The sequence below is a fragment of the Mya arenaria genome, chromosome 10, assembly GCF_026914265.1.
Source record: "Mya arenaria isolate MELC-2E11 chromosome 10, ASM2691426v1".
NCBI classification, from domain to species: domain Eukaryota; kingdom Metazoa; phylum Mollusca; class Bivalvia; order Myida; family Myidae; genus Mya; species Mya arenaria.
In genome coordinates, this window is record NC_069131.1 from 15006105 (window position 1) to 15023973 (window position 17869).

General features: G+C 36.9%; 2 protein-coding genes across 2 annotated transcripts in view; one reads left to right on the forward strand and one right to left on the reverse strand.

The window, feature by feature from the left end:
• Window positions 1-1792: 1792 nt before the first annotated feature.
• Window positions 1793-17869, forward strand: part of LOC128205632 (uncharacterized) — a 77415-nt gene continuing 61338 nt past the window's right edge. Inside the window, exon 1 of the mRNA XM_052907433.1 lies at window positions 1793-1878. The gene's annotated coding sequence lies outside the window, so the exon portion shown is untranslated. The remainder of the gene's footprint in view (window positions 1879-17869) is intronic.
• On the reverse strand, window positions 8231-11029 carry LOC128204370 (uncharacterized). Its single transcript, XM_052905786.1, has one exon. The coding sequence runs from the start codon at window positions 11027-11029 to the stop codon at window positions 8231-8233; it is 2799 nt and encodes a 932-aa protein (XP_052761746.1).

Below are 17869 nucleotides of genomic sequence, written 5' to 3' on the forward strand. Positions count from 1 at the left end.
TCCCTACAACTCGCATGGTCATTTGTTATTTGAGTTCCAGGGTTTTAGACTTAGCGCAGGCTCCACTTCTCTTTCCCTACAACTCGCATGGTCATTTGTTATTTGAGTTCCAGGGTTTTAGACTTAGCGCAGGCTCCACTTCTCTTTCCATACAACTCGCATGGTCATTTGTTATTTGAGTTCCAGGGTTTTAGCGTTAGCGCAGGCTCCACTTATCTTTCCCTACAACTCGCATGGTTATATGTTATTTGAGTTCCAGGGTTCCAGCGTAGGTTAGCGTAGGCCCCACTTCTCTTTCCCTACAACACGCATGGTCATTAGTTATTTGAGTTCCAGGGTTTTAGACTTAGCGCAGGCTCCACTTATATTTCCCTACAACTCGCATGGTCATTTGTTATTTGAGTTCCAGGGTTCTAGCGTAGCGTTAGCGCAGGCTCCACTTCTCTTTCCCTACAACTCGCATGGTCATTTGTTATTTGAGTTCCAGGGTTCTAGCGTAGCGTTAGCGCAGGCTCCACTTCTCTTTCCCTACAACTCGCATGGTCATTTGTTATTTGAGTTCCAGGGTTCTAGCGTAGCGTTAGCGCAGGCTCAACTTCCCTTTCCCTACAACTCGCATGGTCATTTGTAATTTGAGTTCCAGGTTTCTAGCGTAACGCTAGCGCAGGCTCCACTTCCCTTTCCCTACAACTCGCATGGTCATTTGTTATTTGAGTTCCATGGTTCTAGCGTAGCGTTAGCGCAGGCTCCACTTCTCTTTCCCTTCAACTCGCATGGTCATTTGTTATTTGAGTTCCAGGATTTTAGACTTAGCGCCGGCTCCACTTATCTTTCCCTACATCTTGCATGGTCATTTGTTATTTGAGTTCCAGGGTTCTAGCGTTAGCGCCGGATCCACTCCTTTTTTCCTACAACTCGAATGGTCATTTGTTATTTGAGTTTCAGGGTTCTAGATTTAGCGCAGGCTCCACTTCCCTTTCCCCACGACTCGCATGGACATTTGGTTTTTGAGTTCCAGGGTTCTAGATTTAGCGCAGGCCCCACTTCTCTTTCCATTAAACTCGCATGCTCATTTGTAATTTGAGTTCCAGGGTTCCAGCGTTAACGCAAGCTTCACTTCTCTTTCCCTACAACACGCATGTTCATTTGTTATTAGAGTTCAAGGGTTCCAGCGTTAACGCAGGCTCCACTTCTTTTTCCCTACAACTCGCATAGTCATTTGTTATTTGTGTTCCAGGGTTTTAGATTTAGCGCAGGCTCCACTTCTTTTTCCCTACAACTCGCATAGTCATTTGTTATTTGTGTTCCAGGGTTCTAGATTTAGCGCAGGCTCCACTTCTTTTTCCATACAACTCGCATGGTCATTTGTTGTTTGAGTACAATGACAATAGGCGCAACGTAGGTTCATATCCTCTTTCTTTAAAACTCGCATGTCCATTTATTATTTGAGTACCAAGGCACTAGATACTTAAGCTTAATTGTTATTAGTTAGTCTAATGTGCTAGTCAGAGAATGGTCTTATATGCATAAAAGTGTTAGTTTTTTATTGGAGCAATGAATTATTCAGGCCTGAGTTAAAATTATTTTAGATAGAAAAGTTGCCGAAATCAAATATTTTTCTGAGTATCTTAAACACTCATGCGGGTCAAAAACGTTAACAAGCTTGATTTTCGAAACACCCAGTTATCAAGTTTGTCAACTACACTTGAACATTCTCTGTATCAGATTAGAGATGTGCACACTATTATCACGTGATAACTATTTTTATCAGTTCACAGAGGGAGATGGATATCACAAGACGAATACATGGGCAGAAGAATGGCCACTAGAAGTTGGCGTTCCTAGAATGATGAAGCAAAATTAATAGTTCATAGAAAAGTAAGAAATATATTGTTAATTGCTGATATTTCTTTTTTGAAAAAGTATGATTATTTCGTCGTATATTTACATATCGCATACATTTTCTGCTATTGCTCCATTTAAATTGTATAGTGCTTAATTAAATGTTGTATATATTGTGATAAGTTAAAGGGTAATTTGCATTTTCTTATCTTGACAAGGAAGTGTTGTTATTGGATTGATGTCGATTCAGATACATCAGATATGGTCAGGTTTTTATCAAGCCTTTTATGTTAGAGAGGGGCGTAAGTCTCGGCTCAAATTGCGCGACCTTTTCCCCTGACCCTAAATTAAATATCTTTAAATTAAATGCTTGGGGTGGGCTGAAGGGGCTTGGAGCTCACCCTCCAGACAGTGTCGGCTTTAATTAATTAAAAAGGGCGAATTTATTTTTATTTTATGGAGATTTTTTTTACCATGTTGCAATAAAATAATTTACAGGGAGATTAAAGCGCTCGCTTGTTTCTCAACCAGTTGTGATATACAATGTTACTGTACCTGTACAATAAAATATTCATTGATGGCTGTGAAATACCTCTACTTTGTAGTTTATCACATATTATGTAGAACGCAGAACTAATACGATTTATAAGCAAAATATTGTTCAGAACGTTTTTTATCGGCTTAGAAGCAAAGAATATTTATCTCTTATTTCGAAAGTTTTATTGTTGTTTATTCATGGATATGTTTATGCTTACAATAGCTAACGTTTTATTTGAAATGTGGTGCTGGTGCTAACACTGCTTAACTTTAGAGGTAAAAGATTCCAGTTATTAAAAAGAAAAACTCATATAACAATGTCTCTACTGTTAGTCCACCTAGGTTATATAAATATGTATTTAACAGCCAACACGTTCAAGGATTAACCTTTTGTATGACAAGTCGAATATACCTGATATTTCTATGTTTAACCATTCTACCCATGGCTATCATTAAATAATATACAGAGTAAAGCGTCCTAAACGTTTGGTATTGTTTTTCTTATCCAGGTGCCCTTGTCTGCTCTGATTTGGATTACATAGTCATAGTTTTACAGATTGTTACCAAACTGAAAAATAATTAATCTACCAAAATACTATATGGAGTTACAAGCAGGCTGTTGAAAATTCAACAGTATACCCATCTTATCAAAGTTTTAATATATACCCGTTCTTAACATTTGAACAGACCTCCGGAGAGACTTGTTACATATTTGAGGAATGATGATGATGATGATGATGATGATGATGATGATGATGATGATGATGATGTTGATGATGATGATCAATAATATTTAACATTGTTGTTCACCTTGTGTTGCTTAAGAGTGATCAACTGAATTAATTTCTGAAATCTTTTTTCTTTAAACATGAAAAGTATTTGTTTGTGTTATCAGTGTCATGAAACTGATGTATTATGGTGTACCGATGGTAATGAGAACATGCAGCTACAAATTAATTATCTCAAAACGTTTTATTTTTTTAGCTGTCTGTTAATACAGTCAATTTTTACCCATTAAATGATAGAAAGATAAAATACGTATGCTAGAATATTCATTTTGGCGAGGCTATTTAAACAGCCGTGTTCTTGAAAGTTTCAGTTTGATGAACAAAACAGGAAGCTTGGTGAAGGTTCACATATTTCTGCCGCTTTGAACCCAAACAAAAAAATAGATAAAGATAAATGGGAATATCTAAGAAGTCACAACACTTGTTACACAACGTATTAGAGTCACACAAAGCTAAGAATGCTAAAAACGCGATTGTCTTCTCTGTTTGTCGATATTAAACACACTACATACGATTTCCTTACTTGGTAATTTAACTGACAGTCGCATTTACATAAAAGTACAGCATACCAATTGAAAGGTTATTGAATTTTCTTTTATCCAATTTGAATACGTTTGCAACCTGTAAAAGAAGTTAAGAACGTTTCTGGGGGTCCTCATAGCATTTAATACCGACTAAATTATGGCTGAAAACACATGAAAAGAAAAACAGATCTAGACAATGTGCATCGGGGAATAGCTTTTTTGTACCGTGCTTTTATCAAAGGGGTATCGAAAAAAAGAAAGAAGGATGAGCGTTAGAGATGAGCCACTGTATGGCCGGCTGATTTCGGCAGGGTCTGACAAAGATATGGATACTGTCTAATCAGTTGTAGAGCAAGATGCCCGTCCAACAATGGAAGTAATGGATAACATATCAGGGAAAAAATATCCAGCGACGTTTTTGAAGCGTCGTCATTGGTCTCTGAATCAGAAGACAAAGACCCTCGGCGATTCCGAGATAATTTTATGGGTTATGAAAAATGGCTGTATTTTTGTCACCACAAACAAAATAAAAAAAATGTGCGTGGGTGAAAATCATGTCATGTGATAGCACACATATATATATAATAAAGCCATAAGTTTTGGCTTTTTTCAAGAATCATATTTTAGTCGTCCGATTAATTTCTTGATTGTATTGCCTTGTGATTTATATGGGAAACAAATAAATCTATTTCTTTCACATAACATTTGTCATATGATTTTTATTTTAAAACGTAGTAGAGTCTCTTTAGGTGAAAATGGCAAACTGTTACATCCTCTTTTTCAATTTATTTCAAATTGATAACGTCTTAAATTAAATACTTTTATTAATCAGTTCAAAAGTTACATAAGAACACTTGAAAGGAAAATATCATGTTTCAAAAACTATTCGTTAAGTATCTCACTACATCTGTATTTATTTTAGATTTGAAAAAGTTGAGTTATCTTCCTCTTTTCGAAACGCAAGTTGTCTATTTATATTGAAAAAAATAACAAGGATCACGAAATGAAAGTGAACAAATTGTACTTCGTTGTAATTTTATTTTTTGTGTTTGTTAAATTGATGGTTGCAATACTATTTCCGTCCACTCAGTGCATCGCACGTAAATCGAGATATGTCTAAACTAAACATGTAACGATTAAAAAATGAAAATTAATAAAACGTAATTGTATACTGTGCAAAGCATGCACATAAAGGTCATATATAGTCACTAGTTGTATGTACAGTCATAACGAAGGTCGAGTGCAAATTGTTTTAATGCGGAATAAACGTAATAAACAGATAAGAATCAACAGGGGAATCTTTTTTTAAATAAATGAAAAAATTATGCCCCCTTTTGCCCGATCGAATTTTGAGAAACTTTAACAAATAAACTTGAAATCCAAACATTTGACGTACTAAATTTGAATATGTCATTTTATTTTTATATTTTCATATAAATATTGATATCACCAAATACTCATCTAGAACTCACAAAAGATGTGTCTAGTATTTTTTAAAACCCCCCACAAAACCACGAGTTTTGTTTAAAAAAATATAAGTTGGTGAGTAGTCCTTTTTATGAATGAATCGTGCAAAAATGCGTTAAGTTCATGTACATGAACTGCTGAACTGAAGTCGGTTAGATTTTCAATAATATACTTTTTATTTTGCTGGGAAATTATTCTTTTTTTGTTTGGCTAACGGTCGTTACATCAGTTCTTATAATCGGATGCCCAAATGCATGTAAATAAGTTTCATAACTAATTGCATTTGTTTAGAGCGTTCAACAACACCAAGTGGGTGGGGAAGACCAGAAGCTAAAACGCTTTAAATGTTTATTTAAAGACTTAAACATTCTTTCTTGCGATATGTTTTGTACTATGATTGAGTTATGCTGATTTACGAAGGACGTTTTTATATCGGAGATGAAATTCAACTTACATTTTTATAAAGAAGTCTTACGAAAAGATGAAAAAATGTATGTTTGTTTCAAAAAGCTCTAGACTATCAAATCAACAATGGCTTGTGGTCTTAAAATATTATATTTTCAAAAATTGAAAGATTCAATAAAGTAGCACAAACATACTGGCTAAGATCCACTTTCTCATAACACAAATGCTAGTTTCTTTTTTTTAAATAAAATAAGTTGCAAAGTGATGAATCTGTTTGTCACCTGAAACCATTCCTTATCATGAGAAACTTATACATTAACATTTAATAGTAAAACTTAAAAATGTATTCAATTGGTAAGAATGTAATGATCATGAATCTAAAGGCATTATGTCTCTTCGGGAAATGTACTAGTTTTTGATTTGGCAGCAAAACTTTGAGAAGTACGACTAGTGCGAATACAACATTCGATATTGTGCACTATTTTGGGCCAAAGTGGTGTGCGGGGATACTTTGTATGCACTTACTTCTCCCACATTTTGGCAAAACACAACTCAAACACTACTTTTCGTAAGTGATTGGATATCAAACACTAAAACATATATAACAGATGCTTTTACAATGTTCTTGCATTCGTGTTGTATTAAACTGTATCTATATAATTGAGAATTAAACGGGTATCGCATGTTTGAAAGGGACTAGACACCACATGATACATAAGCAAGAAAACAAGACAATTGTCAAAAACAGGTTAGTGTGTGATCACGTGACTTGCAATGTGTGTGTGAAAACATTATGTACTATTTTTAAACTTAGAAACTCAGCTTAGACAGCGTGTGAGACGACATAATAGTTGCCTATAATCTTTACATCGTGTTTAATCGGCCACATTTTAATTAGTACTGACACATTAAAGCTAGTTTAGAAAAAAACACGTATATTTCGATTGTTTGACCATCTGGTATATTGTCCCTTTAATAGATGCATGCGTATTATTAAATAGAACAGAACAGAACAGAAAGATGATTTATTTGGATTTAAACATATTTTTTCTCATCCATACAAAAAATTATAACACAAGAGGTTTGTAAATAAATACAAATAATATAGAAACAAAACATATTAATACAAACAAGTGTAATGAAAGGATAGTATTTATAAGCGAATTTCTTATTTCATTAGCTTTGCTTATATATGTACACAATCGATGCCTCTTGAGATCAGATTGACCTACATTTTTCCTTCTTTATCTATATAAAGCGGCCATTTTGGATTGAGGGAAAAATGAGTCGTGTTTTGAGACCGCTCTTGCGTAACCGGATCGAACCGGCGCAGACGAATACCGACGTTATTGCAGACGATGCTTTTTCCACGTTATACCAAATAGTACATACCGCCCGGGTTAAATTTATTAAAGCAAACGAATTGTCTTTATGAGTTTAGTAGGATAACGGACGTTATTTTTAATGTTTAACTGCTTAGGGATATTTATTTTGCGGAGCTGCTTAAATCAGCTCAGCGAGGTTAAGTATGTATTATATTCATAACGAGTTTCAACATGTCCATACATGTTTATGTATTTCAATCGATTGTGCAATCCTCTTTATTAAAGCATAATCAATAATACTGTCAAACTTGAATAAGATACAACGTACAACAGATAACTAACCGCTTAAATCAGCGGTGAACGATAGTAAACTACCAGCTTGGTCAGGTTAACACTTCATCGCTCAGGAATGTACATACGTGAGAACCAGGCTAAAACTCATTCTGTTGGTGGTGTTTATTATTGTATTGAGGTCAAATGAGGTTAACATGCTCTGTCGCTTCAGGAAGTAAACATTTGCAAATCAGTGAATTGAACAAAACTTGAATCATTTTAATATTTTTATTTACATATATGCATAACAGCATATAGCAACATTAAAACAGTGTATTTGTATGACAACACGTTAAATGTAATAACAATGTGACACATAAAACGTTATAAACAATATGAATTTATAATACAATTACTTGATATGTACATGTACAGCAAAGGTATTTCATAATTTAATATCCATATGGATGTGTTCGGTATTCTTTTCCAATGACACGTTTATCGAACACGATCTTATAGTCTTTATTTTCTCGTTTAGTTATGATATGTCCTGTCGAGGGGTTTCTTGCTATTTTGTTTTCGTCTATCACCGTCACACAGTCATTGCCCTTTCCAGTGACCATGTCTTTAACCGTTTGAAAATTGATATCTAGCGATTTTTTAAAGTTCAGAGTAATGCCCCGCACTTTGCAAATTGAAGTGTGTCCGTTTTTTGTCGGATGCCTAAGGGAATACGCGTAATGTTTTGGCCCCCCAGTAACGAACGCTGTAATGGTATTTCTTGGCACCTCGTCAGTTAGATCTCCCAAATAATCACCGAGAGGGGGCTCCCATTCCCCCGGGCGTGTTGTAAACACCAACGAATCAGTGTCACAGTAGGTCATTCGTGTATCCAAAGGCTTCAAATAACTGTAGAGCTTTAATCGAGCTTGTGATGTGGTGTATGCCGCAATTATGACATTGGTTCTTGCGGAGGGCTCTACAAAGTCATCGTTGTACACCCATTCTAGTTTGACAGATTCATTGTTGACAAAGTGTATATTTTTCACCTTTTGTTGGTCACTAGTCATCATATCGAAGAATTCAAGAGGGTCAGATATATAGGATGATTGCGTGAGATTTGTTCGCTGTCCAAACTTTCCCCAAAAGAATTAAGCATTAACTTGGCTAGTGAACGCAACCCTGGATTCTTAACGATTTTACAATATTCGAGTAGAATGCCTCCTTTTTCGTAGTACTCTTTAATATATCTTTGTTTTGTTTCCTCATTCACGCACCAGTCTGGCCAACCACTCGCCTCCTGTTTTATTTTGAGGAATGTATTTACATACTCGGTGAAAAGGCCACCCTGTTTTGTCTCTGGATCATACTGGGAGACCTCATCAAAGTGCCACACTTCATAGATATGTTCTATGGTGTATCCTTGTGCCACGGCTTCTTTTACCTCATCGGTAACCCACGTACCAACGAACGCTTTCTCAGTGTCACTGTGAAGACATTTCTCTTGTTGATAGGTCTCAGTGCACAGGCGACATAAACTGAACATCAGCTTTCCATTACACTTCATAGGTAAGACGGGTATGTGGATAGATTTAGGTGGCATAACCTTGCATTTAATGAGGCCTTCATACGCGGAAATATTTTGAAAGTTTTCTGTTATAATTTGTGGATGTCCCAGAGGTATTTTCCCCGTTTTGTTTACCCAGGGGTAAAGTGATGTAACATCGTAGTACTTTATTTGTTTATCGGCGGTAGCCTCTTCATACAATTTAAAAGCTTCCGTTCGTCCACCAAAGAAAGCATCTCGTGGTTCTAATGGGCTTACAAATTCCAAAGCATGAATAAAGTCTTTCATTTCATCATTTGTATCCATTTCTTTCTTGAAATCACACTCCCATTTACATTCATATTTGAAACCCTGTTCCTCAATAAATGCTCTCTTTTCCATCGTTCTGTTGTACAATTCACCCATGCTTAGGTTGCTGACTGGGTTAAGTGTTGTCTTGGAAAAACATTTTGGACACCCGTGCCAGAAGCACCCATGAAACTCGAGTACTAATTTGTCGCCATTTTCTTCGTAATAGCCGTCTACCTTGTATGGGCCTATCTGTTTCTCACCATAGTTTCTACCGTGCTGAATGTTAATTTCATTTTGGTGTGAGATGTATGCTAACCATTGGTAAGCCATTACAGACTGTTTTTCTTCCGGTCGATACCCGTGTGGTGGAATAATAGCTATGCTCTCGTGAGCAAGAAAGTTTGTCCTAAACACGAGATTGCATGCTGAAGCAATCGTAATGCACTTCTCAAAAGGATCTATTACTTTATTGTCCCCCTTTTTGGTTAAGTCCATAAACGAAGACCTGAACTTCAGGCAACACTTTCTTAAAATGTCCACATCGGATCGGCAGTAACGTAAGATTTCTTTCTGAAAGTCAAACACGGTGTTTTTGTTTTCGGTATACCAGTTCAGGAAAGCTTGTCTAGCCTCTGGCTTCATGCTGTCCGGCGTGTAATACTTGAGGTCCGGTAGGCAGGGTAATATAACTTGTTGGTTTTCCTTACGATTAAACAAATGCGGAAAGTACCCTTTGGCCAATTCTGTTTCACCAAAAGACCCCGGCATAGCAGCAAGTGCCATTGGGATGAAGTTAAGGGAATCTATCATCCGAATGTTACAGCAAGGTACCTCGATCGACATGTACTTGGAGCCGGTCGTAATCACTTTCGGCAGGACGGCATTGTCATTGAGATATTGGAGAATAGGATAGCTGTCATACCCTTTAAAATTGTGACAAATGACAGTGGCTCCTGCATTTTCCTCTGAGAACAGCCACTTGCAAAAGGTATCTGTAGTCTCCGTTCCTCGAAACACTTGTTCATTTTTACCACATGCGTGGCAAGTTGACTGTGGTGATACTGGGTTTTGCAGACATTTTCCACATACTTTCTGGGCGACACAAAAGTTCGGTCTGTGTTCAAAAGAACCGCACCAAGACTTATTGCAGTTCCCGCATTTGCCATTCTGTCCTTTAGTGTATCCTTGTTCACATTGCAATCGTTCGTCCTGCGTACACTCAAAATCGAAAAATATGTATGAAGCAACCTTGTCCTTTTTAATTTTGTTCCGTTCGCATGACGAAGTGTTTTCTATTACTGGCTGCATATAACACATGTGGTCTTCTGTGACAAAATCCTTGCAAGTTTTGCAATAAACTTCATGACACACATGCGCTTTCTTGTGTCTATCCATATTAATAGTTTGGTCACAATTCTCGCATTCGAAGTAAGTAATACACGTACTTTTGCCCGCATCACTTGTCTTTAAATGCATTTTAAAACACACGTCACTCTTGAAATTCCTGTTACATTTGGAACAAAATGTCCATTTGTCCTCTTCCTCTGAATGTAACTGGTGGCAGTAAACACATGGATTGTTACAATAATGTTTCTCTTTGTTAGAATAACCCTTCTTACAACTTTCACAGAAGTAACTTCGGTTTAAAAATCCAGTCATCTTGGTGATAACGTCAAAATGTTGATCGTGATAATAGAGATAAATGGGTTCACCGCCTTCCACGCCGTCATATATAATACCATTGAAGTGCTCCTTTGACAACACATGGATTTGATAGTTGGGTAATACAGCTTGGAATTTCTTCACTTCTTCAATGCCACATCTTTGTAATGGAACACCCGCCTTTTGATGCAAAGTCTCTGCAAGTTGTCCCTGTATCGCACGACCCAGGCTTATGCTGTTCCACTGTGGATGATTCTCTATTTGCGCAATCGCTGTTATAATGGCGCGTGCACAACATAGTTCGTCATTGTTCTTTATCTGTATCACACTACGTTTGTTTTGTAGCATTTTGTTTAAATCTACAAATGGCTTTCTTTTATACCCTTTTCCAGAAGGATTTTGGACATGCACAATGTCAATGCGAAACGCCTCGTCTACGACCAACTGCTAGTAAGATTGGAGCACTCGTTCAATTTGCGATACTATTTTGTCCACTGTCAGTTCGCCGCGCCGCATACATTCGAGCGTGATGGGGGAAATCTAACTCCGGATTGTCGATGGATATCCGTACTAGATCCGTCTCGGGTATGTCCTCGGTAATGGTATCGAGTATGGACCGGAACATCTGTTTCAATGTTTTCAAAATATTTGACAGTCCTTCTACTTCTAAGTCTTTCATAAACACTTTGTAGTACGTTGCCATTGTTTTGAATTTTTCTATTTTTCGTTCAGCTACTTTCTCAATGTTATAAAATGTTTTCGGGTCTTCTTCGTCCAACTTTCTTCGCTTAGCTGCCCCACCACCTTCCTGGTCGGTATGTTGTCGTTTTGCTCCACCTGTCCAGCCATGCTCTTGGCGCAAATGTTCGTTTAGAGCATCTTCCCTCCTAAAGACTTTGAGGCATTCTGGACAGTGCTGGTTTCTTTCATCCTTGTGTCTCGCCATATGCCGATCAAAGTTCTGTTTTCTTGAAAACGACTTTTTACACGACTCGCACTTGTGCTTCCAGTGATTTTGCACTCGTCTATGTTTGAGTAGTTGACTCAATTTCGGGAAGTTAGCCCCGCACTCTTCGCACGCGTGAACTGCCATGTCCTGAAAAAAGAATAAACTCGTTATATTAGTCTCGAGTTTATATACATCAAATACAAAACATATATTTCAGCATTTGTTTCTTGTTTTACAAAACAAAATATTAAGACACCAGGCGAGACAATAAAAGCCAGGCGAGACTACAAAAAACCCAGGCGAGACTACAAAAACCAGGCGAGACAACATAAAAATATTATTTTTACCACTGTATTATTCCAAATATCTGTCTTATCGTTTCGACTCACAGAATATAACTGACTTTTTTCTGACAACTACATGCGTTTTATACTCTTTAAGAATTGGATGAAAGCATTTGATTGGTTGAAACTTGGTATAAATAAGGGTGATAAACAGTATCGCGTCATTAGTAAGAAAGCTTCGAAAGAATCAACATGGATAATATTACTTGCCCAGTGTGTAACAAATCGTTTTGCAGTAGATACAATATGTTAAGACACCAGAAACAGTTCCATTATGAAGAGATTTACCCCCACCCAGGAGCGCATTTAGGAGCGCATGAGCGCATAAGAGCGCATAGAGGAGCGCATAAGCGCATAGGAGCGCATGTAGAAGTTTCAGGAGAGCATGAGCGTATAGGAGCGCATATATGAGCGCATTTAGGAGCGCATGGAGGCGCGCATTTAGGAGCACAAGGAGCGCATGGAGGAGCGCCGCCACTATTCCCGCCCTCACATACAGTAAATATACAAACTTCTCCGCCGCCACCACTACCGCAGCCATCAGAAGACAGCAATAATGTTGTATTTCAACATCCATTTACTATGATGATCTTTGGGCCAACAGCTTGTGGAAAAACGACGATGGTTAATGATTTGCTGCAAAATCATAACACAAAAATAACGCCAAACGTTCAGCGCGTAGTTTGGCTATATAAAAGATGGCAGCCATTGTACTCGATTATCAAGGAGACCGTGTTACCGAGAGTGGAGTTTATTCAAGGCATTCCCACCGATCTGGAAGACGATGATTTCTTTGATTCGAGAATCAATAACTTGTTGATATTGGACGATTTATTCTCCGAAGCTGGCAGGGACAAGCGGGTCACAGATTTATTCACAGAGGGTTCCCACCACAGGTCTTTATCCGTGATTTCAATCAACCAGAATTTATTTGGCAACAAAGACCAGACTCAGCGCCGAAATAGCCATTATTTAGTCCTATTTAATAACCCCGTGGATAAACAATCAGTGATGACATTGGCCAGACAAATGTATCCCGGGCAATCTGACCTATTCATGAAACAGTTTTCAAAGGCTACGAAGTATCCTTACGAACATTTATTGGTGTATTTAAAGCCGTTTACCCCAGAAAATGCAAGATTGAAATGCGGTTCATCAACGAAAGGGAATGCAATCAGTCACGTGACCGGTGAAAAAACTATAAATGAGGCAAATTTGCGAGGTACTGGTCATTTATCAACGAGTACTCAGACGGATAACATCGCGGAAGAGCCAGAAAATATGGATAAAGGACAAGCTTGCGACGATTGTGGGCAGTTATTTGATACCACGCATGACGTGCAGAGACACGTTAAAAATGGTTGGTGTCCCGAACACAGGGAGTCTAAGAAACGCCCCAAGGATGATAAGAGCGATAGCGAGCAAGAGGAGCGAGGGATATATACAGTTGTGGAAGAAAGCCCGTACGAATAATGAGTCAAAATATGAGACAATTTACAACAAATTTATAGACAATGGCGAGGACAGTAACGAAGCGCGGGAATTAGCGAATGAGCGCATACAACCCTATGACGAAAAGTTTTTTTTGGATATATACGAATTTTTGATCGATCGATATATTCTTCCGCTCGGAAACAGTGACATGCACAAGAAAATTATGTCACAAATAGACAAAATGATTTCGAAGGGACATAGCACCACTTCCGCGGTATCAAAGGTTGTAAAAAAGCACAAGAAATATTTTGAGGATTTATTCGATGTGGCATTATCCGAAGAAAGTGGGGATGAAACTGACGTCAGCGAGGGGGAGGCAGTATAAATAGATACGATTATTTTTGAATGTTCATTTGTGTTGTGGACACTGCACGGTGAACATGGATGATTGGAAGGAATATTTAAAGAATATATATTATAACACTGAACACGCAGCAGCATTTGCGGGACCGCAGAAACTTTACAAAGTGGTGAAAAATGAAGGAAAATTTAACATCGGCATGCACCGAATACGACGTTTCTTACACGACCAGGAATCATACAGTCTTCATAAACCGGTTAGAAGACGCTTTCAAAGAAATCATGTCGTGAGCCCCGGAAAAGACGATCTATGGATGGCCGATTTAATCGACATGGTAAAATTTGCCGATTGGAACCAAGGTTTCAAATACATCTTGTTGGTGATCGATACATTCTCCAAGTACGTGTGGTTACAGCCTCTAAAATACAAGACCGGGGAGGAAGTGGCTAAAGCCTTTCAAAAGATATTCGATTCTTCAGAACGATCCCCTGCAAAACTAATTACTGATAAAGGTATGTTTCCTTACTCATTATTAGTTAAAATTTAAAAACAGTTGTTAAATAGACAATAGTTTTGGTGTTGCCAAAATACTGTACATGTTCTTTTATTTTTTCAGGTCAGGAATTTAGATCCAAAAAGGTCCAAGATCTCATGAAGAAAGAAGAAGTTCGATATTTTCCGACCCAAAACGAAACCAAGGCTTCCACATCTGAAAGAGCTATTCTTACCATCAAGACTCGCCTTATGCGCTATTTTTCGTATAAGGAAACGGCCACATATCTACCGGTGTTGCAAGATTTTGCAGAAAATTATAATCACACCTATCATCGAACCATTGGGATGAGACCTGTGGACATGAAAGACACCAATCAAGAAACTGTGCGACTCGCAACGTATTTTTCACAAAACCAAAGCACCAGAAAGAAGAAACTTAAACCTTTCAAATTTAAAATTGGCGCCTACGTTCGCATCAGTCATCTGAAAACTGCGTTTACTCGAGCGTATGACGAGACATTTAGTGGCGAAGTGTTTAGAGTGTATAAACGTTACCACAGAGGAACACTACCTGTTTATAGACTACATGATTTACAAGATGAAGATATTAAAGGAACATTTTATCAAAGTGAGCTACAGAGAATCTCGTACGATCCAAACAGTACATTCAAAATTGAGAAAATATTGAAAACGAAAGGCAAAGGACTAAATCGACAGTATTTTGTCAAGTGGAAGTTCTACCCTCGTAAATTCAACAGTTGGATTAAAGCGAGTGATTTAGATGAATAGGTAATTTGTTATATTAAATACTGTATGTATATCATGAATGTATACCATATACTGTTGTAAATATGTAGTGTATGTTATGTATTATAAATATGCTGTAAATAAATGCTTAAACTGTTATATCTTTGTTTTCCATGAGACTCAATGCATTGATTTATAAAGTTACACCTAATAACTTGAAATAAGGAATCTATCTTTCCGAGCCATACATAAACTACCTGTATTGAGTCAGACTCTGTTTACATTGGTAATACCAAATACATTGTCATTGAGCAGTGTATCGTCTGCTTGTAAACACTACCTTTAATAAGTGGTTTAAACGCTCTACTAAAATACCTATGTTAATTCTATGATGGTTAAACAGCGACTGAACGAATTGTTTACTATCCTATAACATGCTGGTTTCTGATTGGACGATTTGTACAATTGATAATATACTAGTGCACTTACCAAAAGACGTCTTTCCTCGCTGTTAGATGTTTAACGCTCAATGTCCGATGCATTCGGAGCTCCTCGGCCATTTTTTTCAAAAACAACCTCGGATGTATATGGACGGTTTACATACTTAAAAAGTGGTACGTTTAAGTCCGCTGCAAATAGATCGCGTAGTAATCTTATTTAGTAGTTAAAATTTATTACTTAACTCTTGGGAATCGTAATTATGTTTGCAATAATACACTTCACTGGCAATCAATTTAAACTGAGAGCAATAAATACAACTCTTAAACACTACATTTAATTAATGCTTTTATTCAAAAAAATACGGACTACTTCAACAGATGTACCGGCATACATCCGAGGTTGTTTTTGAAAAAATGGCCGAGGAGTTCCGAATGTGTCCGATGTAGCAATGAAGTTTACATTTAGGGCACTCAGATAAAATATAGGTAAAAGCGCAGTGTATAAAGAGATGATGTTGACTGTTTGGTGTCTGCAGTATGAATGAAGTTTACTTTTTACTAACATGGTTATTAAATGAAAACGATTGCACAACACTCTGAAATAGATAAACACGTCTGAACATGTTACTCTGCCGTTTGCTATAAGATGCGGACATACTGAAACTCGTTATGAATATAATACATACTTAACCTCGCTGAGCTGATTTAAGCAGCTCCGCAAAATAAATATCCCTAAGCAGTTAAACATTAAAAATAACGTCCGTTATCCTACTAAACTCATAAAGACAATTCGTTTGCTTTAATAAATTTAACCCGGGCGGTATGTACTATTTGGTATAACGTGGAAAAAGCATCGTCTGCAATAACGTCGGTATTCGTCTGCGCCGGTTCGATCCGGTTACGCAAGAGCGGTCTCAAAACACGACTCATTTTTCCCTCAATACAAAATGGCCGCTTTATATAGATAAAGAAGGAAAAATGTAGGTCAATCTGATCTCAAGAGGCATCTCTGACTACTTAACACCGATCTTTTATTTGATGAAAACAACTCAATCAATTTCCACATACTCGGGTTTCTAGTGTAATACTTGCTTATATAACGTTTCCTAATGTCTTTGTAACGATCCCATTTTAAAATAAAATGAAACTCATCTTCAATGTCTCTTAAAGCATTAACACATTATAAGTATATGGTATATTGAATATTGTATATATGTATGATCATGTTGATGGACGATGAACTGTATGTTTAAATCCAAATAAACTATTCTTCTTCTTCTTCTTCATAATAAGCATTGTCTATCTTCTCTATTGACACGTTGCGGTCCATATCGTCCGGTTTCCACACGTAATTTGTGTCCAGATACACACATCCTCGTTAAACAGTTACGCAGTGATTTGTTTGTAACAATGTCCAGATATTGTTCGTATTCATAAATATTACAACTAAGTATTTAGACAGTCGTTTGTACAAAGTGTGGGCAACATATGAATCTAAATTATATTGAAGTCGCTGCTACTATTTCATTTAATCTCTAAAAAATCAAATGTTTATTTTTCAACAGCACAATTAATACGTTATTCCTATTCCCTATATACTCCAGAGTTTGTAAAACACACGTTTCTAATCAACAAAGCCCACCATCGGTTGTTTTTACAAATTTCTTACTTTATGATATCGACTAGAATAGTTTGCTAGTTCTTTTCTTTTTGCAATATTTCTTAATACACTGTGTGTGGTGATTCTGTATATGAATATGTCGGCCATTGTGTTTGTACCCAACAATTAGAATAATTTCGTTTTTACTATACTGTTTTATAAATATTTTGTAAAATCGTGTATACTTAACCTCTTCCTATATAATAAAGTTAGTATACAGATCTCTCCACATTGTCACTGATTGTACCTTTAAGAACCCTTTATGTTGATTTTATCTACAAATGCGAGATATCAAAGCCATTATAACTGCCACCGCGTCTCATTACCGTTTCGCATATTAACGATCATGTAATGTTTATGAAAACTATTTAAACTTCCCTTACATGAACGCAATTGCCGAGCATTTAAACCCTGTAATCACCGAAATGTTTATAATTGATATACTACGTCATTTCACTACTGATTCATACCTTTTGTTAAACATTTTTCTTCCTGTTTTGGCAAATAAATAAGAACCTGTACGGCATTGAGAGCTGATAGTAACTTAATACAAGTGAAAAATTACCGTTACCAAACACAGATAAGTTGATTAATGTTTCTTTTGTGATCCTTACAAAATTAAAATGTAGAACTTCTTTGAAGGTAAAAGGCGCTATGTTCACGAATAAATTATTGCATTTTGTTGCACGGTTTCAGAAGTTAACAAAGCCATTATATTGAAAGTAATATTGCATCTTTGATTTATTTAGAGCAAGTTT